General features: G+C 40.0%; 2 protein-coding genes across 3 annotated transcripts in view; both read left to right on the top strand.

Annotated features, from left to right (window-relative positions):
- Window positions 1-8,423, top strand: part of KCTD9 (potassium channel tetramerization domain containing 9) — an 83,244-nt gene extending 74,821 nt beyond the window's left edge. For both annotated transcript variants that reach the window (XM_052644944.1, XM_052644943.1), the window contains 3 exons: window positions 2,296-2,401; window positions 3,696-3,829; window positions 6,599-8,423. In XM_052644944.1, coding sequence (XP_052500904.1) covers window positions 2,296-2,401; window positions 3,696-3,829; window positions 6,599-6,715 — 357 coding nt within the window. In that variant the 3' untranslated portion in view covers window positions 6,716-8,423. The remainder of the gene's footprint in view (window positions 1-2,295; window positions 2,402-3,695; window positions 3,830-6,598) is intronic.
- Window positions 8,424-13,655: 5,232 nt separating this feature from the next.
- Window positions 13,656-16,414, top strand: GNRH1 (gonadotropin releasing hormone 1). The gene is made up of 3 exons (XM_052645415.1): window positions 13,656-13,802; window positions 14,784-14,879; window positions 16,373-16,414. The coding sequence occupies exons 1-3, from the start codon at window positions 13,662-13,664 to the stop codon at window positions 16,412-16,414; spliced, it is 279 nt and encodes a 92-aa protein (XP_052501375.1). The 5' UTR covers window positions 13,656-13,661.
- The last annotated feature ends 9,484 nt before the right edge of the window (window positions 16,415-25,898 follow it).

The following is a 25,898-nucleotide window of genomic DNA, read 5'->3' as shown; positions in this document are numbered from 1 at the left end:
CCTAAACGTGCCCTTACGCAAGCCCCAAAGGCTGCAGCATTAGTGCTAAGACTCTAAAGCAGGTGTTTTCTTTTCCTTATGTCTTTTTTGATTACTTTTTCCTTTGGAAAATGTGAAATATAGACAAAAATGAGCTAGTGTAGTGAATCCCTTTATATTTCCATTACTCAGCATCAACAGTATCAGTGTTTAAACAGTTGTGTATGGTCTATACCTCTCTACAGAGTATTTTTGAAGCAACTTATTTCACCTGTAAATATTTCATTCTCTTAAAGACAAGGACCATTTTTCAAACAATCTTTTGCTTTTTAATAGTTTTATTTATTTATTTATTTATTTGGCTGTTTTGCGTCTTTGTTGCTGTGTAGGCCCTTCTCTAGTTGCAGTGAGTGGTGACTGCTCTCTCATTGCAGTGCACAGGGTTTCTTATTTTGGTGGCTTCTTTTATTACAAAGCATGGGCTCCAGAGCACTTGGACTTCAGTAGTTAGCAGCACATGGGTTTCAGAGCACAGGCTCAGTAGTTGTGCACTGAGCTTTGATGCCTGATGGCATGTGGGACCTTCCTGGACCAGGGATCAAACCCATGTCTCCTGCATTAGCTGGCAAACTCTACCACTGAGCCACCAAGGAAGCCCTAAGCATAATCTTAATATCATTATCCTTTTCAAAAACAGTAATAATTGCTTTCATCAAAACCACTGCCCCTTGATACAGTAAATAGCCCAAATCTTCTAACTATAATGCTGATCTCCTTAGTAGCTGCGTTCTGAGGTGTCATTGTTGGTGACCTGCTTTTACCATTTGATGAATAGAGGGTGAAATACTTTTTGCAGTTTCTGAAGACAAAAAAATCTCACTGAGTTTCTTGTATATTTCTTTGTGAGAATTCATAGTACAGCCTTGAGTAGAGAGCAGTACTTACATAATAACCTTGGGAACTTTTGATAATACTTATATTCTACCTGGGAGCATTACATCAAGAATCAGAGATTTATTTTCAGATATCACCATCCTGTCCTGTTACAATATATTTTCAAGTACATAAAATCTAATCATCTTTGAGTTATATTCTAGGTCCTCATTATCCTACCTGTCAGTCTGAGCTTCTGAACTAACTCGTGTTAAAGCACAGGCATGGATGGAAATGCAAACCTGTTTGTCAGTTATCTGTGATTTGAAATGGTCTGTAGTTTTTCTGTTCACTAGAATTGGCTGTGGGTGAATAAAACTGCATTTATGAGACAAGGATTTTTCTTGGTATGGTTATCACATAACTTAATCAGGCTTAAGTAAATGTTAGTCACTCAGTCATGCCCAACTCTTTGCAACCCCATGGACTACAGCCCACCAGGCTCCTCTATCCGTGGGATTCTCTGGGCAAGAATGCTGGAGTGGGTTGCCATTTCCTTCTTCAGGGGATCTTCCCGACCCAGGGATCAAATCCAGGTCTCCTGCCCTGCAGGCAGATTCTTTATTGACTGAGCTACAAGGGAAGCCCTAATCAGGCTTGGGCATTTAGATTTCTTCATTGATCTAATTATAATAACAACTGCAATTATCATTTCTGTAATGTCTGAGGGTTTTTAAAATACTTTTTACCTTCTACTTTGGCCCCAATTAGCAAAGGTCTAATGTTATTACTGACTTTATAGATCGCTTCCTGCCATATCCAGTAGTTGTTAGACATCAGACCTGATGGCATTGAATTTAAAGTTCCAAAATGTACTTTCTGACTTTTTCCTCTTTATATCTTGAACTGCCATTTGGGTACTCAGGGTTGACAGTGTTTTGGAGTGATGGTTAGTGCAGAAAGACCCTACAAGCAACTTGGTGGTGTTTGTAGCTAGATGGCACCTTTCATTGCTGGCCTTAGCAGTCCAACCTTTGAAATGAAGGTAGTGACAACATTACTGAGCATCAGAAATTTCATTCCTGCAGTAATAAGAGAAGATCTAGATCCCTAACAACTTGATGCTTTCTTCAGACATTAACTGTTACACTGTCATGAGCTGAGCTGTTTATAAAAATAGAAATAGGGATGTCATGGTCCTCCCTCCCCAGCTTCTTTATCTAAACTCTTTTCATGTAAAGCAGGAATGCTATTGTTTATTTGGCTTTTTTTCTTTTAAAACAACTATTTAAAAAACTCACAATTATTGTAAACAAAATAGTTGATTGCGAGTATATCAGATATTTTTTCTTATTCTTTTTTTTACTGTTTGAGCCAATTTTTTCTAGTCCAAACAAACTTCTGAACCATAATAAACACAGACTTTACTCTTTCCTTGGCCAGTGTGCAAATCTCCAGGGCGTCAAGATGCTGTGTTCTAATGCAGAGGGAGCATCCTTGAAGCTGTGTAATTTTGAAGATCCCTCTGGTCTTAAAGCCAATTTAGAAGGTAAGAGTCTCTCTGTAATTACCTTCTTTAAAGTAAAAACACACCATTAAGTAAAAAGTCCAGCAAAATAATTGTTACTGGTAAGACATAACCATAGGGAGGAACATTTCTTCTGTCTTAGAGGATTTGCAAAGGGCTAAGCCATTGTTTGGTCTCAGTAATGGAAACCAGCATGCTGAACTCAGGAAATGTGGCCTCCAATATTTAAGGAAGCTTCAGTTGGAGATAAGTATCAACATCTTAAATGTTCAAACAGAACAGCATTGTTTTTTAAACTTTTTATTTTATATTGAAATATAGCTGATTAACAATGCTGTGAATGTTTCAGGTGGACAATAAAGGGACTCAGCCATATATAAACATGTATTCATTCTCCCCTAAACTCCCCTCCAATCCAGGCTGACACATAACATTGAGCAGAGTTCCCTATACTATATAGTCGGTCCTTGTTGGTTATCCATTTTAAATATAGCAGTGTGTACCTGTCCATCCCCATCTCCCTAACTATCCCTTCCTCCATCCTTCCCCCAGGGCACCATAACAGAACACCACAGTCTTAATTGTGGACCAAAATGAAGAACTTCAGTTTGCACAAAGCCAGACAGTTTTTTATCACTTTTGGATGTAATGTTTTGTTTATGAATTCCTTATTGCTTTGTTTTGTCCATGAACTTGTCATTTTGTTTATTTGTATATCTAGAAGACACATATGGAGAAGGCAGTGGCCCCCCACTGTAGTACTCTTGCCTGGAAAATCCCATAGATGGAGGAGCCTGGTGGGCTGCAGTCCATGGGGTCATGAAGAGTCGGACACGACTGAGCGATTTTACTTTCACTTTTCACTTTCATGCATTGGAGAAGGAAATGGCAACCCACTCTAGTGTTCTTGCCTGGAGAATCCCAGGGATGGGGGGCCTGGTGGGCTGCCGTCTAGGGGGTCGCACAGAGTCAGACACGACCAAAGCGACTTAGCAGCAGCAGACACATAACTCATTTCTATCACTATAAATTTTTGGAGGCATATTTAAAAGTGTAAACTCTAGGACCAAATTGAATTCCTCCCTCAAAGATACAGACTAAAACATGAATTCTTAATTCATAGTATAAGCAAACAGATTGTTAACAAAGAACTCCATGTGTATGTGCGTTGGTCAAGAGACAGGTTTATAATTCAGTCATTTCCAGAGGATGCAGAGGTCAACATTCATACCTGTTAAGTCATCTTGCATCTTTTGAAGACAAATGATTATAAATATTTTTAAGTTCAACGGCTCCTAAAATATATTCACTTTAGGTGCTAATCTGAAAGGTGTGGATATGGAAGGAAGTCAAATGACAGGAATTAACCTGAGAGTTGCAACCTTAAAGAATGCAAAGTTGAAGAACTGTAACCTCAGAGGGGCAACTCTGGCAGGAACTGATTTGGAGGTGAGTCACTGAGTTTTTGTTCATCCAGAATGACTGAGTAGCTCCTGCAAAATGTATTGAAATAAAACAAAGTAGTTGGCTGTTCAATACTGCCAGGTAACGTGCCAACCAGGCTGATGGAATGCTTTTCTTTCAGTTGCTTGTTTAAACAAACTTGAATTCCAGAGCAGAGTCTGCTTACCTAAGTTACAGATGCTAGGTTCAGATTTTATTTTTAACTGGAGTAGAATTTCTTTACAATGTTGTTAGTTTCTGCTGGTACTACAACATCAGCCATAGGTAGACATACATCCCATCCCATCCCTCTAATTTCATCACAGAGCACTGAGCTGAGCTCCCACCATCTATTTTACACAAGCTAGTGTGTACAGGTCAGTGCTACTCTATTTGTCTCGCTCTCTCCTTCCCTGCCTCGTGTCCGCAAGTCTGTTCTCTGCGTCTCTATTCCTGCCCTGCCAATAGGTTCATCAGTACCATTTTTCTAGATTGCATATTTGAAGATTCATCTGGCATTCAATCTGAGCTGATTTCTCCTCTTTTCCTTGGATCTCCCTCAGGTAGATACATTTGATATATGCTTTTTTAATCCACTTGATTGTGGTTTTCTTAAATTTGAATTCCAAACAGAATTAAATGGGGTCAGATTATTTCTTAAACTTGTTGAGAAATTGAAATGTTTGAAATCAGGTTCAGGGAAAGCCTGTTCTAAATTGGCATCATATTCTTTTTTGAATCTCAACCTGAGACTTTGATTCTGTGCAGCCAGTCATCTTTTTCATCAGAATTGTCTGGTATATATCATCTTGAGTTGCAGATTGAGCTGGCAGACTGCACAGCTGTTAATGGGTGTGTATCACTGATAGCTCTTTCGGCAACAATGGGCATGTCCTGTGGCTGTGCTATTCAGTCCAGCACGTACCAGCCACATCTGGCTATTGAGCCAGAGCAACCGAGGGATGGATTTGTAAATTGTATTTAATTAAAATTCATTTAAATGTAAACTGCTATATGTGACTAAGAGTATTGTATTGAACAATACAGACCTATACAAGAAAATCTGGCATAGATTGGATTCTAGAGAATAGTATGTTAACAAACATTTAGCTTGTTGATTTTTTAAAAATGTTTTCATCTTGCTCTTTTTTTGTTATACTAAGAGTACTGTTTCTGTGTTTTTGTCTATCCTTCTTTCACTCCATACTTCCTTCCTATGCAGTCTTATTCAGTCCTAAGGTCTAAAATACAATCCTTAATTCAGTGATCCTATATCATAGCCAACATCTAGATCTTTCATCTGAATTCACCTTGTTCTCTTGATAGCTCTTAGCAGCATAGTAGCAGGCCCCGTTGAACCTGAAGGCAAAAAGAACCAGCTTGACTGAAGGTATAAACCTATTATAAGTACAGTTATTTAACTTTTAAAATATTGTTACTGTCACCTAAGATGAGGATCTTTTTCCTTTGTTTCAGTTAGCATGTGACTACACGTGAGTTCTTTATTTAAACAGTAGAAAGCCTCCCTTTATCTGCTTGCAAAGACTAATCAGGATGACTATTGGGGCAGCTGCTAACCCTCTATCCTATAAAGGTTATGTGCAGTCACCCTTTTCTCTAACCATCATCCCCAGGGACTTAGCCAAAATCCCTGTCCCATCTGTCACTCTGTGATCTCAAGGGAAATTTGAAAGCAGCTACAGTCGTGGTGGTTACACTGCTGTATATAGATCTGTTAAAACTCACTGAATTGTATACATAATTGGAGGGTTAAAAAAAGGCAATTCCTTACTCTAACAATGTTAATGTTAGGCAGTTACATGATACAATTTAATTATTAAGTAAAATCCCTTTCTCTGTTTAAAAATCTGAGTCTTCCTCACCCCATGCCTTTCATTATTGTTCATGGATTGTGGTAAAACCATTAAGTCACTCAGTCGTGTCCAACTCTCTTGCGATGCCATGGACTGGAGCCCACCAGGCTCCTCTGTCTATCAGATTCTCCAGGCAAGAATACTGGAGTGAGTTGCCATGCCCTCCTCCAGGGGATCTTCCCAGACCCAGGGATCCAACTCACATCTGCATTTGCAGGCAGGTTCTTTACCACTAGCGCCACCTGGGAAGCCCCAAAGAGATGTTTAACTAAATCACTTCGCTGTATACCTGAAACTAACACAACATGGTATGTCAGCTATGTGTGTTTTAGTCACTAAGTCATCTGACTTTTGTGACCCCATGGACTGTAAGTCTGCCAGGCTTATCTGTCCATGGGATTTTCCAGGCAAGAATACTGGAGTGGGTTGCCATTTCCTTCTCCAAAATCAACTAGACTCCAATATAAATTTTTAGAAAAAGAATAAAGATTATCTATCTCAGGTCCCAGAAATCAGTTTCTGATGCTCAGACCCTCTGAGTTTGTCTGGCAGTGGAGCTGCTTCCATTCAAGCCCCATATTCCCAGGGAAGCCCATAAAATTGTTTATATACATTTTACATTCTGGATTTTAAATGCTTAAAATCCAAAAGGGACATGCTTCATCATTGACCTTTGTTTATATATATTTGTGGTGGTCAGCCGGAGTAAGCATCAACTAGAGAGAAAAAATACAGATAGAAGAAAATATGGCTTTCTCCTAAAACTTATGAAAGTTTTCCAGAAATAACTGAGTTTTATTCTATAGGAACCTTTTCCTGATATGCCCCAGGAACCATTTTAAGAAGGAACAAATAAGCCCTTTAATCTGTTAGTTCCATGAATTCTGTTTGTGTCCTGCAGAATTGTGACCTGTCTGGGTGTGACCTTCAAGAAGCCAACCTGAGGGGTTCCAACGTGAAGGGCGCCATCTTTGAAGAGATGCTGACGCCACTACACATGTCACAGAGCGTCAGATGAGAGGCCTGGAGGGAGGAAGTTGCCGAAGACGACAAAAGTTATCACTCTTCTTTCCCCACCCACTCGGTTACCTAGAAGAAGTAACACTGTAAGGGAATTAAAAAAACATTTAGAGGATTATGCTTGTTCTCAGAGGTGCATAAGGGGGAAAAAGTGACTTTTTCCCCCCACATTCTGATTTTTAACAGAGAAGCACTCCTTCAGTAGATTTAGGGAAGCTAGATTAGATTGCTGCCTTTGGAGTGGAGTAGGGGGATTGGCCTGGTGGCCTTGCAACCAGGAATAAATAGTATCTATTATATTTGCTTTTAAATAGGCATGATGTTGAAATACCATCTGGGTTTGAAATGCATTTGAGGATTTTATTTATGAAAAGCACAACATATGCAATTATATTTATTGACTCTCTAGATGCAGTATGGATATTTAAATTGTTGAACTTTACAGTTTTGCAGAAGTTGTTCAGGTTTCTAGATAGCTTTAGTGGGGCCTCTCCTACTTTGAATACCTGTCGCACCGTGTGAAGATGGTAAGATCAGACTCCCCAAGGCTCTCTTTTCAGGTTCATTTTAAGAATTTTTTTTAAAGTACAAAGCAGTAGCTAAATTAAAGAAACCCTGTTACTGATTGAGATAGAGTGGCAGGAAAGAGACATCATATATACATCATTGTCAGCTAAATTTGCAGTGGAACTCTCTGGATGGTGAACAATTTACCTACAGCTTTTAATTGAGGTTTTCAACTTGCAAGTTCCACTCCATGCCAGCCCAGGCAATTTTATGTATTTACACTACTTGCTTAGTTTCCTCCCTGTATAGTCAAAACAAGCATAGGAAGAGAGTTGAAAACCAAAAACTGAAGGTGCATAATTAACATTCATTGAACTCAAATGCCAGATAAACAGGGCCAGCTTGGAAATAGGTGTGAAATCCAAACCCACTGCCATCAAAGCTATAAAATATGAATGAATATGGCAGATTCATCTTTTAGAAGTCAACAGAACTGTAGCTCTGACCCTACAGTGGGGAACGAAGAATTTTAAACTGACAGTTTGACTATAGTTATCAAAAAGCTTAAATAGAAATAAAGATATTTGGCTGGTTCCAAGATGGACTACCAATTCAGTCAGCACCTTGGTTCTTATAGTTCTGGTGTGTTGTAGTTTAATACATTTTAGCCTGGCTTCCTCGAGTCACTTGCTCTGCAGGGACAGGGCCTGAACTTCCTTACCAGTAACTGGTGTGTCCTTATGTCAACCCCAAGAGCAGGGATGTAAGCTGTGTCCAAATGGGTTCTGACTTCTCCAGACTCATCCATGTGAGGCAAGGAATCGTTAAAAACCACTTTGTCTCCTGTGGGAGAATGACATGTCTTCAGTATTCACATAGCTTATTCTTCTATACATATGCAAAGCTTTCCTCAACAGTAAAGGGTACATATGCATAAGTGGGAGGAGACAGACCTTTACAGGCGAAGGAAAGCAACTTCAGAAATGAATTATTTTCTTTGCTTTATTATTTTTACTGAGACAGAGAAGTATTGTATTGAGAGATAATCTATTTTCATAATCAATATGTGCCTAAATTATATTTAAATCATTTCACTCTGTACTATATTTTCAGTAATTAGAGAATGTGTTGTTCATCCACTTAAAGGTACCTCTGTAGACATAACCTAAACCTGCAGAAGACTCTGAAAGATCCACAGTATGCTTAGAAAATGCAGATTTTGGATCTAATGTGTCCTGCATTAATAAACGATGTGAAATGTTGAAAAGGCGTTTCTTGTCTTGCTTTGAAAATTAAAACTTTCCAAATTTACTTAATTTCTTCAGTATACGTTTAAGACCAGCTGGGAGGTCTGTGTGAAAAAGAAGAAAGTGCCTTTAAACTTATTTCTTGAAGCATGATTATTTTATGATCCTCCTCTTAAAATCCACCACGCTAACAACACAGACATTTCATTAATGCTGAACAAAAAAGGCTGTCTTCCAGTAACTCGTATGTTATTCTTCAGCTGATGAACATTTTTATCTGTTAGCTTTGTTAGGTTTCTGAAATACATTGTCCCTAAAGTGTTCTTGCTTGACAACCAGGAGAAAGAAGTTTAAGCAGGAAGGAACATTTCAAAACTCCCATTAACCCTTGCAATGAAACATGATTGTACACATAGGTTTAAAACACAGTTGTTTGGGGAGGGGTGGGAAAGTCTTGAAAAGGGTTTTAAACTAGATAAGCTAATGATCTCCATTGAGAAAACTTGTACTCATGTTTAGAGCAACATGTATTATGCTGTAATAGTCTTTTAGCTATAATTTCAAAGCAATGAAATATATATTCATTTTCTTACAAAGTCTACCATCATAAATCAAGACTTGGGGGTATTTTCTCCAAGTGTTCATTTTATGAATTGGCAATAAATCTACTCCTAGTCAACTTTAAATCATCTTTAATATATGAAAAACCCTAATAGTTATTTTTTTAAATCTCCAAGGAAATATTGTCTTTAAAAGGTACAACTCTACAAGGAAAAGCAGTTATTATTTTTCACAAAGTACCTTATGCAAGGATTAATTATCTGAAACCCTGTCACAACCTTAGATATGTCAGCAGGAGTTCATGAGTCCTTCCTGCTGAGATTTTACATTAGGACAAAGGTTTCCATCTGTCATTCAGCAAGATTGTGTGTGTTATATTCATTCGCTCAGTTGTGTCTGACTTTGTGACCTCATGGACTCCTCTGTCCATGGGCTACCCAGGCAAGAATATTGGAGTGGGTTGCCATTTACTCCTCCAGGGGATCTTCCCGAGCCAGGGATCAAACTCACGTCTTTTGCGTCTCCTGCGTTGGGAGGTAGATTCTTTACCACTAGCTCTACCTACTAAATCATTATTGTTACATTTTAGTAATTTTGAGGTGCTTTTTTTAAATGCTAAAAGAAGCCATTTTCCCTTTATAGAGCCATATTTTAAAATTTAGCAGATTTATAAATTTAGGGGGGAAAAGTGTATAACTATAAAATTCAATTATTTATATCCTATTTACTAAATTCAGCTTCATGGCAAATTGATCTGTCGTTGGAACTGTGACAAGGATCAGTTTGTCACCAAACCTCCACATTCCATTAATTGTATATTTGTTTGATACCCGATTTGGTGCTGTGGAAATAAACAAGTTTGGCCTTTGCCCTTGAGATCCATGACAGTGCTAAGGCAGGCTTCAAGGGCATGACGCATAGTGAAGGAATTCACAGACCATGTGGCTGCATTCATCTAAAAATTTCAAAGCATTTTTCAAAGACTGAATGTCAGTTGGCTACCAGTAATCCAGGGAAGCTTAACCAGGGATAAAAGATTAACAAAGGTCAAAGTGTCAACTCCCCTTTCATTAGTCTCAACCAAAGACACATCTGCTTCAGCAATACTGTTACAAGCACATGACAACTTAAACAGCATCCATCGTTCAAACAAAATGGACGGTTGTTGAAAACCAGCCTCTCATTACCTTCTTAGGGAGATGAGGTTCCATTCCTCCATGTCAGAATGGTCCTTAAATTATTCAAAGTGTCTAAGTGAGATAAAAAGTCAATCACTTATTATTTTCTAATTCCCCCTAGATTTGCAATTAAAGTTCATCCTCTTCTCTACCCTATCACAGATCTGACAACCTCCACAGAGGTGTCTGGGCAAAGAAGTTTATTTGGGTGGACCAACATTGCTTGTTATGCCAAAATCCTTGCAGATGTAATTATTTCCAGAGAACATTGGGCAACAGCTGACTGAGCTAGCATCCTACTCAAGGAGAAATTTCCAATCTTAACTCTAAAGTGAATACACATCCAGTTATTTTGAAACAATTTACTGCTTAGTGTAGCAAATGTGACAGACCTTCATCCAACTGGACATGAAGATTTAATTCTGAGTCAGTTAAAACACATCTTTGATGCAGAAAAGGAAACAGATCTAATCAGGTTAAAAGGTCCTTACCTTTCATTCATTCCAATCTATTGAATGCTGACTAAATGCTGGGACTTATTAATAGATGTTTAAATAATATGCAATCGTAGAGTATCATGACTTACTGGGGTAAATTAGGAGAAGATAATCATGTATTCAAATAAATATAATAAAGAGTAATGGTTCTCTTTTTAAAATGGTTTTACTGTGTAAATACAATGTCCAGTAGCTCACTTCTGGGTTGGAATGTCTGTCTCTGAAATTTAGATCATGAGATCTGCTTTGCAGGGCTGTAATAATGAGCAAGGTTAGCCTCATTCACATACCATATTATTTCTCATCTTTGTACTCCCATGACCTTTAGCATAGGGATTTGTGTCTTTTAACTCAATAACCATCTACTGAAATGAGCTGAACCTCTGGCTGGCTATTTTTGCACTTAGCACATTCAAACTGCAACATTTCTCCTTACCTTTCTGATACTGTAGAAGGCTTGTAAGAAAGACAATGTGGTATATACAGGATGGAATACTACTTAGCCAAAAAAAAGAATGGAATAATACCATTTGCAGCAACATGGATGGACCTAGAGATTATCATACTAAGTAAACCAGACAGACACACATCGTAGGCTGTTGTTTCTGTGTGAGATCTCAAACATGATACAAATGAACATATTTACAAAACTGAACTAGAATCCGAGACATAGAAAACACACTTAGGGTTACCGGAGGAAAAAGGTGGGGGATAAATGAGTTTGGGATCAGCAGATGATACACATTACTATATATAAAACATAAACAACAAGGACATACTGTATAGCACAGGGAACTACACTCAATATTTTTGTAATAACCTATAAGGGAAAAGCACCTGAAGAAGAATATATATTTTTGTGTATGTGTATACACACACGCACACACACACACACACATACACATATGGGCTTTCCTGGTAGCTCAGCTGGTAAAGAATCCACCTGCAATGAAGGAGACCTGGGTTTGATCCCTGGGTTGGGAATATCCCTGGAAGAGGGCAAGGCAACCCATTCCAGTGTTCTGGCCTGGAGAATCCCCATGGACAGGGCAGCCTAGTGGGCTACAATCCACAGGGTCACAGAGTCAGACACAACTGAGTGAGTAAGCACATACATACATATTTATGTATGTATAATTGAATCACTTTGCTGTACACCTGAAATTAACACAACATTGTAAGTCAACAATACTCTAATTTTTAAAAATAAAGAGACTTCCCCTGGTGGTCCAGCAGTTGAGATTCCACACTTCCACTGGAGAGGGTGTGAGTTCGATCCCTGGTTGGGGAATTAAGATCCTGGATGATGGGGCCAAAAAAGTTAAATAAATAGACCTGCTGTATACACAAGGAACTCTACCCAATACTCTGTGATGACCTATAAGGGACAGAGTTGGGAGAGAGAGCGGGTATATGTATGTGTGTGGCTGGTTCCCTTTGCTGTACAACAGAAGGTAACAGCCTTGTCGATCAACTATACTCTGATAAAAATTTAAAAAAATAACAAATAGTCAAAGAAGAAACCTGGAGGGTAGAAGACTAGGGGATTTCCAAACTCCTACCATCTACTTTAGCGATTCTGTATGGGTTTGGGACAGTACCAATACTCACTTCTTATAACTCAGCTCATTTTACACATGGGGAATCTAAGGGCTGAGACCTGCTCCTATACATCCTGACTATACCATTACTATTACATGGGCTCCTCTGTGACAGTTTCCATGTGTGCCATTTAGCATGACTTAGTCTAAGACACCTATTTTCCTTGAACTCTTGATTGGCCTGTCAGTTTCCTCAAGGGAATTCTACATAGCTAGATTTTAATCTCTGAATTGTGGCCTTGACTATTAAAGTCTAAGGTGAGATTTTAATGGCCAAGATTTAACTAAATTTAACAGATACACCAGTGGGTGTTCCAATTATATACACCATTAAGGGCTTGATGTGAGGCTTTAAGAAATTACTATTTAAAAAAAACAACAAATCATAGTCCATGTGCAATGCAGTTTACCAGTGGGGAAGATTTCAGTGTCTTGGAAAAGCTTCATATAAAAAGGAAGCTAGAAAAATGAACAGTCAGATTCAACACACTTCAAAGGAAGCTTGAGATTTGGGGGACTCTCTGCTCTCAAACAGGTAAAATGCTTTGTATTTCTAAAACTTTTGTTTAGACTGCATGCTATTGTCTGTCTATAGGGCATTTTATACCCTAAGGGCTTAAGGCCAGGTGTGGTGTCTAAAGAAGCCTTGACCTTCTTGGTCCTTGTCACCTCCAGCCACAGAGCTCCAGCCTGTGGGGAACTGCAAGAGCTCATCAACCAATATTTGGTTTGTCTTTAGCTTCTTCCCCACCAATGGAAATTTAATCTGTAAGAATTCCACATGTCATCAGATGGCTGAAGGCTTCTGTGGCCAGGGAGGCAGCTGGTCTGGGACTCGGAGCTTTGAAAGGTGTGAGGTCTTCTCTCATACTCACAGATGGTCCAGTCAGCGGCCATGTGGAAGACCAAAGGACACACACTCAGCAAAACACAATTAGCACCATAGAGTAACCATTTAATGTCAAGCAACTTTTATTAACCAGAGACTTCTAGTCGGAGCCACTTTTCAGAGCAGATGGCCTAGTTTTCTTTATCTCAGGAAAAAATCTCAATCACAGGGGGAGAAAGTACTAAGGCAAAAAGTGAATTTGATAAAGGTGGAATCCTGAGGTTTGGATAACCAAATAAATAATAAAAATCAGAACAGTTTAGTTCTGAAAAGTACTCAACATGTTAGTTTAAAGGACTGGCTTTGTCTCCAAGGCAAGAAAGTACCTTTATGTGAAAACTGTAGATCACTCCCACTTTCGTCTTCTGCTGGGTGAGTGACCCCAGAGTTAGGCTTTTCACCAAAGAGGTCTTTGCTTAACCCATTCTGGGTCTATTTTTATCACTGTGTTGATATTCCTCAGAATGGAGCTGACTCCCAAACTTCTAGCTGGACTAATCCTGCTGACTTTCTGTGTGGTGGGTTGCTCTGGTCAACACTGGTCCTATGGGCTGCGCCCTGGAGGAAAGAGAAATGCTGAGAATGTGGTTGATTCTTTCCAAGAGGTAAGTCCCTCTCAACTTCAAAATGAGACATGGCTTATGTGATCCAGTTGAAGCTTATTAAAATCCTCTGTGTGCCCAAGTGTGCTATGGATTCTTGTCCCTGACACAGGTATTCCTGGGGAGATAAGGCACTTCCCAAGTCAAGCCCCATTCCTGCTTTAATTCAGAGACCCATGGAACAAAGAACAGGAATGATTTCAGAGGAACAGGTGCAAAGGAGCAAGCTATACTCTAAGGATACAGAATCGCCAAAAGACCTAGAAACAGTAAGGCTTCCCAGGTGGCTCAGTGGTAAAGAATCATCTGTCTGTAATGCAGGAGACCTGGGTTCCACCTCTGGGTCATGAAGATCCCCTGGAGGAGGAAATGGCAACCCATTCCAGTACTCTTGCCTGGAGAATCCTATGGACAGAGGAGCCTGGCAAGCTACAGTCCATGGGGTTGCAAAGAGATGGACATGACTGAAGTGACTTAGCACATGCACAGTATGAAATAAGCCCAGAATCCTCTCCACAGACTATTTGTGAAGCAATTCTCTATTAACTATGACATATTTAGTAAAAACTAGAAAATTAGATCAATCCTAGTCTTAACTATAAGCTCTTGTATTTTTTTTTTTTTTTTGTATACCATCTCCTTGTGAGGTTCAAAGGACTTCATTTTCATCAGCTCTAGGGAGAAAAATATTCTCTCTCCTTACTATGGCCTCCAGAGCTGCACACCAATCTATAAAAGTGTCTGACAGCATCCCATAAAAAAAAAAAAATTTAAAAATCCTACATGTTGGATGGTGCAGCCATAAAAAAAAAAAAAATTAACATTTTTTAAAAGGAGAATTGAAAAATATAAAGTCCCCATCCCAACTCGCAACTTTCTCAGTCCCATAGTCCCCTGACTTCACCTTCTACACACAATTTTTGGTGGAAACGAAAAATCCCATTTCATTTCTTTACCTCCATCTTCAATAATCTTTATTCGCAGATAGCCAAAGAGGTCGATCAGCCAGTAGAACCTAAGCGCTGTGGGTGCATTGTTCACCAGTCCCATTCTCCTCTGAGGGACCTGAAAGAAGCTCTGGTGAGTTACAGTGTTAACAACTTGGAGCTTTGGAGATGGATGGGTCTTGGGTACCGCCTCTTTGGTCATCCTCTTAGGACAACTCCCTCTCAGCCCCTGCAGGGCTTACCTTCCTGACGGCCTGAATTCCTCTTGTACTGGGCCCTTGTCATTTCTTAACGCCTTTTTTCAGTGGTTACACAGTGCTAATGGCTGGAATCTTTTTTCATTTCTTAAATTGAAATCTCTTTGCAAACGGTGTCCACTAATCTCAGCTCTGGCTTAGGAATGACTGACAAATTTCCTTCCATAGCTACATGTCAGTTCTTCAAGTATATTCATCAAACTCTCTAGATTATTCTACTCTAGGCTAAATCACACTTCTCCACCAAATTCTTCAAGATTTCTTGGTATAATACAGTTTTCCCCAGGAAATGTAGAAATCAAAACTGGTATGGTACAGAATTTTCTTTTTGGATTAAAAAAATCCCCGACGGATCAATATACAATTCAGAGCTACAGATTTGATTTCTGGTTTTCTGATTGGACAAACCAGTTTCCAAATTTCCACCCTAAATGGAACCCTACTAACTCAATGTAGGGTTTTTATTTTTTTTAAATATATAAAGAGACTTGAATATAGAAATTGAATCCTGAATTCAATATTGATATTCTCTGAGCAATGTGGTCCACTTATTTGCAGCAGTTAGAAGGCATTACAGGCTTTACTGCTGGCTCAGATGGTGAAGAATCTGTCTGCAGTGTGGGAGACCTGAGTTCAATCCCTGAGTTGGGAAGATCCCCTGGAGAAGGGCATGGCAACCCACTCCAGTATTCTTGCCTGGAGAATTCTATGGAGAAAGCATGACAGATCATTTTCAGTTATGCCCAGGAACAGAGAAAGCCTGAATACATCACATCTGCAGATGAATGACAGGACAAAGAAAAAGTGGACAGGGACTTCTCTGGTGGTCCACTGGCTAAGGCTCCGTGCTCCCAACCCAGAGGGCCCAGGTTCAATCCCTGGTCAGAGAACTAGATCCCACATGCCGCAACTAAGACCAGGTGCAGCCAAATAAATTTTTAAAAATAAATCAGTAAAATGTAAACACCACTCTTTTTTTAAAAAAAGTGGACAAATATCTTTATTTCCTTTTTTTTTCAATCCTACTTACCTCATGATAAAATAAAAGCAAGCTGTGACATTTTCTGACTATGACACTAGAAAGACAGAATTGAAGCAAAGACTGGATTAGTAATAGATGAACAAGTCAAAAGACAAACTTCTCTTTCACCTCTGTCCTCACACCCTATACTTAGAAACAATGTATTAATAGATCTTGTTTATTTGATTTATAAAGCATGACCCAACTCTCTAGCACTTTTTAGTATGAAAAAAACAAATGGATTTATTATTTAAATATCAATATTTTTTAAAATTTAAATGTCAAAAAAAGTTGACATTCAGCTCAGAAAATCAACTTTGATGTATTTATTACTGACTTATTTTTCAGGAAAGTCTGATTGAAGAGGAAACTGGGCAGAGGAAAATATAAATCCACAGGACCAGAAAAACTGATAACACTGAAGTATAATTCTGATTTTGAAATCTGTGACCCATTTAACGTCTGTAAATTGTGTGAATTTCAGAAATTCTTACACCAGGTTGCATGGATTTCATGATGGAAGTGCTTGTATTGGGAATAAAATGGCATAAATGTTAAGTTTTTCTCTAACTCAGAACTCTGGTGTGGGAGGGACATGGTAAGCCTCCATGCATACTAGTGTGTTAAGTCACTGTAGTCCTGTCCAGCTCATTGTGACCCTATGGACTGTAGCCACCAGGCTCCTCTGTCCAAAGGATTCTCCAGGCAAGAATACTGGAGTATGTTGCCAGGCCCTCCTCCAGGGGATCTTCCTGACTCAGGGATCGAACAAGCGTCTCTTATGTCTCCTGCACTGGCAGGCAGGTTTTTTACCACTAGTGCCACCTGGGAAGCCCACAAGCCTCCAAGGGGGTACACCTAAATGTGTTGACTGCGTGGGGCGTGGGGTACAGAGAAGAGGAGGTAACACAAAGGCAGTGTTATTGTTGACTCAAGGAATCCCATGGCTCCCTTCCTCCTCCACTCCCACCACCACCCTGCACTCACAGGACGATCGCTCTAAGCCCAATACCAATTCAGTCCAGTTTTCTATGGGGTGAAAGCTTTCTCTCTGACCTACAGAAGTTAGATGGGCCCAAGGCCAAAGTTTCCCCACTCACCCCAGATTGTCTCCAATCCCTTTGTAAGTCAACCAGAGCCTAAGAAAGGCCTCGGGGAAAGAAGGCCTCACTGGGCTCCTGGTCCAGCGATCCTTTGGGCTCCATTTGGTCCCTCTAGGTTCATCAGAGCAAGAGGTGCATAATGAGATTTGGACCAAGCCCTAAAAATAATACTGTTCCCCTGTCTGAGTTTTCTGATTATTTCAGTTCAGAAACATATGGATTATAGTCAGTTGAAGACAGGTGTCAGGTGTTCCTGTGTCCCCTGGTCAAACAGCACTGGCACCATTCTTTCTCCAGAATGGACTAGATATAATAGATGCATAAATTTTTCACTAACCCTTGGAACAGCCTTGGAAAATGGATGTTATTACTTCCCTTTAAAATGAGGAGAACAAGATGGCGCAGGAGTAGGTGGACGTGGAGTACGTCTCTCTCAATGGATACATCAGGAATATACCTTCAGACACAGAAGTGCATGCAGAACACCAGCTGAGAGCGGACAGGGGTACCTGACCAGCGGAAATGAATATATAAACCCGCGCAAAGCTCGGTAGGAACTAGGGGGAAAAACAGGAGTGTCTGTAGGGCTGGACCCACCCTCGGCGGGTGGGGGAACTGAAGCAGGGGTCTGATACCCACATGGGGGCAACTGTCTGCATCAGAGGAGAAACATGTAAGGCTGAGAGTGAAACAGCTGATTTGTAGCAGCCTAAATGGAATGAGAATCAGACAGTCCTGCCACAGCCATACATACCCCAGAGGGCGCAGCAGCTGGGAGCTGGAGTTTAGGGATTGTGGAGCAATCCCAGAGTGAGGGCTGCTGTTGACTGCGGAGAGACAGACTGAGGGGATGTGAGGAAGGAGACTGTGGTGGGAAATGCCCGTGGAGGAAAAACAGGCAGCCATGAAAGCAAGGTGATACTGCTGAGTCATGCATAGTGGGTGGAGCCATCACCATAGCCTCTCTCCCCTCCACACGCCAGCATTGGCAGCTGAATAATAGAGAGGCTGGCCCATCAAACGCCTGACACACTGAACCACAGAGCAGGGCCCCACCCAGGGTGCCCCTTTAAGTACCTGATGTGCTGATCTACAGAGTAGGACCCCAGCCAGCCCCCGCCCCCCCCCCCCCCACCCCTTTATGTGCCTGATGTGCCAAACAACAGAGAAGGACCCCAGTCACGGAAGCCCTCTAAATGCCTGAACAGGCAAAGCTATGGAGAAAGACTGGCCAAAGAGGCCTTCTAATAGCCAGCTACAAGAGGTTTGCGAAGACTCTGATAGGGCCATAATCCTTGTGGTGGAGGATTTCCCTGGTGGCTCACATGGTAAAGTGTCTGCCTATAATGCTGGAGACCCAGGTTCCATCCATGGGTCAGGAAGTTCCCCTGGAGAAGGAAATACAACCCACTCCAGTACCCTTGCCTGGAGAATCCCATGGATGGAGGAGTCTGGTGGGCTACAGTCCATGGGGTCGCATAGTCGGACATGATTGAGCAACTTCACTTTCAGGAAGTCCATGCCCCTGCACACTGGCACCGCCAGGGTTCCCACAAGCAAAGCAGCTGTGCCATCTTCATGCTCAACTCTCACTGGGCAGAGCTGCCACAGGCAAAAAGTCTTCAGCCTCCTTGGTAGTGTCCAACTCTTTTCGACCCTGTAGACTGTGGCCTGCCAGGCTTCTGTCAGGAAAGGGTGTTCTCCAGGCAAGAATACTGGAGCATGTCGGCAAATATTGGTTGCCATACTCTTCTCAGTTCAGTTCAGTCGCTCAGTCATGTCCGACTCTTTGCGACCCCATGAATTGCAGTACACCAGGCCTCCCTGTCCATCACCAACTCCTGGAGTTCATCCAAACTCATGTCCATCGAGTCAGTGATGCCATCCAGCCATCTCATCCTCTGTCGTCCACTTCTCCTCCTGCCGCCAATCCCTCCCAGCATCAGGGTCTTTTCCAGTGAGTCAACGTTTCACATGAGGTGGCCAAAGTATTGGAGTTTCAGCTTTAGCCTCAGTCCTTCCAATGAACACACAGAACTGATCTCTTTTAGGATGGACTGGTTGGATCTCCTTGCAGTCCAAGGGACTCTCAAGTCTTCTTCAACACCACAGTTCAAAAGCATCAGTTCTTCGGCCCTCAGCATTCTTCACAGTCCAACTCTCACATCCATACATGACCACTGGAAAAACCATAGCCTTGACTAGACAGACCTTTGTTGGCAAAGTAATGTCTCTGCTTTTTAATATGCTGTCTAGGTTGGTCATAACTTTCCTTCCAAGGAGTAAGCATCTTTTAATTTCATGGCTGCAATCACCATCTGCAGTGATTTTGGAGCCGCCCAAAATAAAGTCTGACACTGTGTCCACCATTTCCCCATCTATTTCCCATGAAGTGATGAGATCAGATGCCATGATCTTAGTTTTCTGAATGTTGAGCTTTAAGCCAACTTTTTCACTCTCCTCTTTCACTTTCATCAAGAGGCTCTTTAGTTCTTCTTCACTTTCTGACATAAGGGTGGTGTCATCTGCATATCTGAAGTTATTGATAGGGTGTATCAAATAGTGAGAACTCACACAAAGGAAACCACTTGAATACAAGACCCAGCATCACCCAACCACCAGTAGCTCCCTGTGCAGGATGCCTCATCTAAACAACAAACAAAACAAAAATACAAATGCAATCATCAGCAGAAAGGACTACCACCTCATTCAGCCTTGCTCATCAGAGGAAAAACAAACAAACAAAAACTCAGCACAAATCTCACCCTATAAGAAGCTTACAGAAGCCACTGGACCAACCTTAGGAGGGCAGGAACCAAAAGGAAGAAAGAATTCAACCTTGAAGCCTCGGAAAAGGAGATCTCAAACACAATAAGTTAAAAAATATCTAATGAAATTCAGAGAAACACTACACAAATGAAGGAACAAACTAGAAACACAGAAGTCCAAATAAATGAAGAGGAAATAGGCAAACTACCTGAAAAAGAATTCAGAATAATGATAACAAAGATGATCAAAAACCTTGAAAACAAAATGGATAAAATGCAAGAGTCAATTAAGAAAGACCTAGAAGAATTAAAGAATAAACATGCAGAGACAAACAACACAATTACTGAAATTACAAATACTCTGAAAGGAATCAAAAGCAGAATATCTGAAGCAGAAGAATGAATCAGTGAGATGGAAGATAAAATGGTGGAAATAACTTCTGAAGATCAGAATAAAGTAGAAAGAATGAAAAGAGCTGAGGATAGTCTCAGAGACCTTCGGGACAATATCAAACACACAAACATTAAAATTGTAGGGGTCCCAGAAGAAGGACAGAAAAAGAAAGGGTATGAGAAATTTTTTGAAAAGATTACAGTTGAAAAGTTCCCCAACATGGAAAAGGAAATAGTTAATGAAGTCCCAGAGGCACAGAGTCCTATACAGGAAAAACCCAAGGAGAAACATGCCAAGACACATACTAATCAAACTAACAAACACTAAACACAAAGAAAGAATTTTAAAAGCAGCAAGGGAGAAGCAACAAGTACATACAAGGGAAACCTCATACGCTTAACAGCTGATCTTTCAGCAGAAACTCTGCAGGCCAGAAGGGAATGGCAGGATCTATTTAAAGTACTGAAACGGGAAAACCTACAACCAAGATTACTGTACGTGGTAAGGATCTCATTCAAAATTGATGGAGAAACAAAAACCTTTTCAGACAAGCAAATGTTAAGAGAATTCAGTACCACCAAACCAGCTTTACAACAAATATTAAATGGACTTATATAGTCAAGAAATACAAGAGAAGAAAAGAGATCTACAAAATCAACCCCAAACAATTAAGAAAATGGCAATAGGAACATATATATCAATAATTACTTTAAATGTAAATGGATTAAATGCTCAAACAAAAGGACACAGACTGGATGAATGCATTAAAAAAAAAAAAAAAGACCCATACATAGCTGTCTACAAGAAACCCACTTCAGTCCTCAAAACACATATAGACTGAAAGTGAAAGGATGGAAAAATATATTCCATGCAAATGGGAAGCAAAAGGAAGCTGGCATAGCAATCTCATAGCAGACGAAATAGACTTTAAAATAAAAATGAGATAAGGAAGAGATGAGGAAGGATACTACATAATGATTGAGGGATCAATCCAAAAGGAAGACATAACAATTGTAAATATCTATGCACCCAACATAGGAGCACCTCAATACATAAGACAAACACTAACAGGCATAAAAGGAGAAATTGACAGTAACACAGTAATAGTGGGAGACTTTAACACCCCACTCACACCAATGGACAGATCATCAAAACAGAAAATAAGGAAACACAAGTCTTAAATGATACTTTAGATGAGATGGACCTCATTGATATCTTTGGGACATTCCATCCAAATGCAGAAGAATACACCTTCTTCTCAAGAGTACATGGAACATTCTCCAGGATAGACCACATCTTGGATCACAAATTTAACCTCAGTAAATTTAAGAAAATTGGAGTTGTATCAAGCATTTTTTCCAATGAAAACACTATGAGACTAGACATCAATTACAAGAAAAAACCTGTAAGAAGCACAAACACATGGAGATTAAACAACACATTTCTAAATAACCAACAGGTTACTGAAATACCAAAAGGGAAAAAAAAAATTTCTAGAAACAAATGACAATGAAAACACGACAACTCAAAACCTATGGGATGCAGCAAAAGCAGTCCTAAGAGGAAAGTTTATAGCAATGCAATCCTACCTCAGGAAACAAGAAAAACATCGAATAGACATGTAACTTTACACCTAAAACAACTGGAAAAAGAACAACAACAACAACAACAACAACAAACACCAAAATTAGTAGAAGGAAAGAAATCATAAAGATCTGAGCAGAAATAAATGAAAACGGAATGAAAGAAGCAAATGAAAGTAAAGATTAATAAACCTAAAACTGATTCTTTAAGAAGATAAACAAAATTCACAAACCTTTAGCCGGACTCATCAAGAAAAAGAGAGAGAAGAATCAAATCAACAAAATTAAAAATGAAAAAGGAGAGGTTACAGCAGACAATGCAGAAATACAAAGGGTTATAAGAGACTATCATGAACAACTACATGGCAACAAAATGGATAACCTGGGAGAAATGGACAGATTCTTAGAAAAGTTCAATACTCCAAGACTGAACCAGGAAGAAATAGAAATTATGTGCAACCCAATTACAAGCACTGAAATTGAAGCTGTAATCAAAAATCTCCAAAAAAACAAAAGCCCAAGAGCAGATGACTACACAGGAGAATTCTATCAAGCATTTAGAGAAGAGCTAATCCCGATCCTTCTAAAACTCTTTCAAAAAATTGCAGAGGATGGATCACTTCCAAACTCATTCTACAAGGCCACCATCACCCTGATACCAAAACCAGACAAAGATAACACACAAAGAGAAAACTATAGGCCAATATCACTGATGAACATAGATGCAAAAATCCTCAACAAAATCTTAGCAAACAGAACTCAGCAACACAGTGAAAAGCTCATTCACAATGATTAAGTTGGGTTTATTCCAGGAATGCAAGGATTCTTCAATAGACACAAATCAATCAATGTGATACACTAAGTTAACAAACTGAAAGATAAAAACCAAATGATAATAGATGCAGAAAAAGCTTTTGACAAAATTCAGCACCCATTTATGATTCAGTTCAGTTCAGTTGCTCAGTCGTGTCCGACTCTTTGTGACCCCATGAACTGCAGCATGCCAGGCCTCCCTGTCCATCACCAACTCCCAGAGTTCACTCAGACTCACGTCCATCAAGTCCGTGATGCCATCCAGCCATTTCATCCTCTGTTGTCCCCTTCTCCTCCAGCCCCCAATCCCTCGCAGCATCAGAGTCTTTTCCAATGAGTCAACTCTTCGCATGAGGTGGCCAAAGTACTGGAGTTTCAGCTTTAGCATCATTCCTTCCAAAGAAATCCCAGGGCTGATCTCCTTCACAATGGACTGGTTGGATTTATGATTAAAACTCTTCAAAAAAATGGGCATAGAAGGAACTTACTTCAACATAGTAAAGGCCATATATGATAAGCCTACAGCAAACATTATTTTCAATGATGAAAAACTGAAAGCATTTCTAAGATCAGGAACAAGACAAGGGTGTCCATTTTTGCCACTATTATTCAACATAGTTCTGGAAAATTCTAGTTACAGCAATCAGAGAACAAAAAGAAATAAAAGGAATCCAGATCAGAAAAGAAGAAGTAAAGCTCTCTTTGCAGATGACACGATACTGTACATAGAAAACCCTAAAGATAGTATCAGAAAACTATAGCTAATCAGTGAATTTAGCAAAGTTGTAGGATACAAAATCAATATACAGAAATCACTTGCATTTCTATATACTAAGAATGAAAAATCAGAAAGAGAAATTAATGAATCAATCCCATTCACCATTGCAACAAAAAGAATTAAATATCTAGGAATAAACTTACATAAGGAGACAAAAGAACTGTATACAGAAAATTATAAGACAGTAATGAAAGAAATAAAGGATGACATAAACAGATGGAGGGATATATACCATGTTCCTGGGTAGGAAATGGTGAAAATGAGTATACTACCAAATGCAATCTACAGACTCAATGGAACCCCTATCAAATTACCAATGGCATTTTTCACAGAACTAGAACAAAGAATTTCACAATTCATATGGAAACAGAAAAGACCCCAAATAGCCAAGAGAGACTGGAGAAAGAAGAATGGAGATGGAAGAATCAACCTTCCTGACTTTAGATTATACAAAAAGCTACAGTCATCAAGTTCAGTTCAGCTCAGTCACTCCAGTCATGTCTGACTCTTTGCAACCCAATGAATCGCAGCACGCCAGGCCTCCCTGTCCATCATCAACACCCGGAGTCCACCCAAACCCATGTCCATTGAGTCGGTGATGCCATCCAACCATCTCATCCTCTGTCATCCCCTTCTCCTCCTGCCCTCAATCTTTCCCAGCATCAGGGTCTCTTCAAATGAGCTCTTCACATTAGGTGGCCAAAGTATTGGAGTTTCAGCTTCAACATTGGTCATTCCAATGAACAGCCAGGAGTGATCTCCTTTAGGATGGACTGGCTGGATCTCCTTGCAATCCAAGGGATTCTCAAGGGTCTTCTCCAACATCACAGTTCAAAAGCACCAATTCTTCAGTGCTCAGCTTTCTTCACAGTCCAACTCTCACATCCATACATGACCACTGGAAAAACCATAGCCTTGACTAGACGGACCTTTGTTGGCAAAGTAATGTCTCTGCTTTTTAATATGCTGTCTAGTTTGGTCATAAAATTTCTTCCAAGGAGTAAGCATCTTTTAATTTCATGGCTGCAATCACCATCTGCAGCGATTTTGGAGCCCCCCAAAATAAAGTCTGACACTGTTTCCCCATCTATTTCCCATGAAGTGACGAGACCGGATGCCATGATCTTCGTTTTCTGAATGTTGAGCTTTAAGCCAACTTTTTCACTCTCCTCTTTCACTTTCATCAAGAGGCTCTTTTAGTTCTTCTTCACTTTCTGACATAAGGGTGGTGTCATCTGCATATCTGAGGTTATTGGTATTTCTCCCAGTAATCTTGATTCCAGCTTGTGCTTCTTCCAGCCCAGCGTTTCTCAGGATGTACTCTGCATATAAGTTAAAAAAGCAGCATGCCAATATACAGCCTTGACGTACTCCTTTTCCTATTTGAAACCAGTCTGTTGTTCCATGTGCAGTTCTAACTGCTGCTTCCTGACCTGCATACAGGTTTCTCAAGAGGCAGTTAAGGTGGTCTGGTATTCCCATCTCTCTCAGAATTTTCCACAGTTTATTGTGATCCACATAGTCAAAGGCATTGGCACAGTCATTAAAGCAGAAATAGATGTTTTTCTGGAACTCTCTTGCTTTTTCCATGATCCAGCAGATTTTGGCGATTTGATCTCTGGTTCCTCTGCCTTTTCTTAAACCAGCTTGAACACCTGGAAGTTCACTGTTCACGTATTGCTGAAGCCTGGCTTGGAGAATTTTGAGCATTACTTTACTAGCGTGTGAAATGAGTGCAATTGTGCGGTAGTTTGAGCATTCTTTGGCATTGGCTTTCTTTGGGATTGGAATGAAAACTGACCTGCAGTCACTGCTGAGTTTTCCAAATTTGCTGGCATATTGAATGCAGCACTTTCATAGCATCATCTTTCAGGATTTGAAATAGCCACACTGGTATTCTATCACCTCCACTAGCTTTGTTTGCAGTGATGCTTCCTAAAGCCCACTTGACTTCACATTCCAGGATGCCTGGCCTAGATGAGTGATCACACCATCGTGATTATCTTGGTCGTGAAGATCTTTTTTGTACAGTTTTTCTGGTTCTTCTTGCCACCTCTTCTTAATACCTTCTGCTTCTGTTAGGTCCCTACCATTTCTGTCCTTTATTATGCCCATCTTTGCATGAAATGTTCCCTTGGTATCTTCAATTTTCTTGCAGAGATCTCTAGTCTTTCCCGTTCGATTGTTTTCCTCTTTCTCTGCTTTGATCACTGAGGAAGGCTTTCTTCTCTCTCCTTGCTATTATTTGGAACTGTGCACTCAGATGGGTATATCCTTTCTTTTCTCCTTTGCTTTTTGCTCCTCTTCTTTTCATAACTATTTGTAAGGCCTCTTCAGACAGCCATTTTCCTTTTTTGCATTTCTTTTTCTTGGGGATGGTCTTGATTCCTGTCTCCTGTACAATCTCACAAACTTTCGTCCATAGTTCATCAGGC

The sequence above is a fragment of the Budorcas taxicolor genome, chromosome 8, assembly GCF_023091745.1.
Source record: "Budorcas taxicolor isolate Tak-1 chromosome 8, Takin1.1, whole genome shotgun sequence".
NCBI classification, from domain to species: domain Eukaryota; kingdom Metazoa; phylum Chordata; class Mammalia; order Artiodactyla; family Bovidae; genus Budorcas; species Budorcas taxicolor.
This window is presented reverse-complemented; position numbering and strand designations above follow the sequence as displayed.

What these genes read in the sequence shown, in the direction of transcription:
- GNRH1 (XM_052645415.1), top strand. Translation starts at nt 13,662, where the DNA reads ATGGAGCTGACTCCCAAACTTCTAGCTGGACTAATCCTGCTGACTTTC. An exon ending in TGGTTGATTCTTTCCAAGAG is followed by an intron (nt 13,803 to 14,783) that starts GTAAGTCCCTCT and finishes CTTTATTCGCAG; the next exon opens with ATAGCCAAAGAGGTCGATCA. An exon ending in GGGACCTGAAAGAAGCTCTG is followed by an intron (nt 14,880 to 16,372) that starts GTGAGTTACAGT and finishes CTTATTTTTCAG; the next exon opens with GAAAGTCTGATTGAAGAGGA.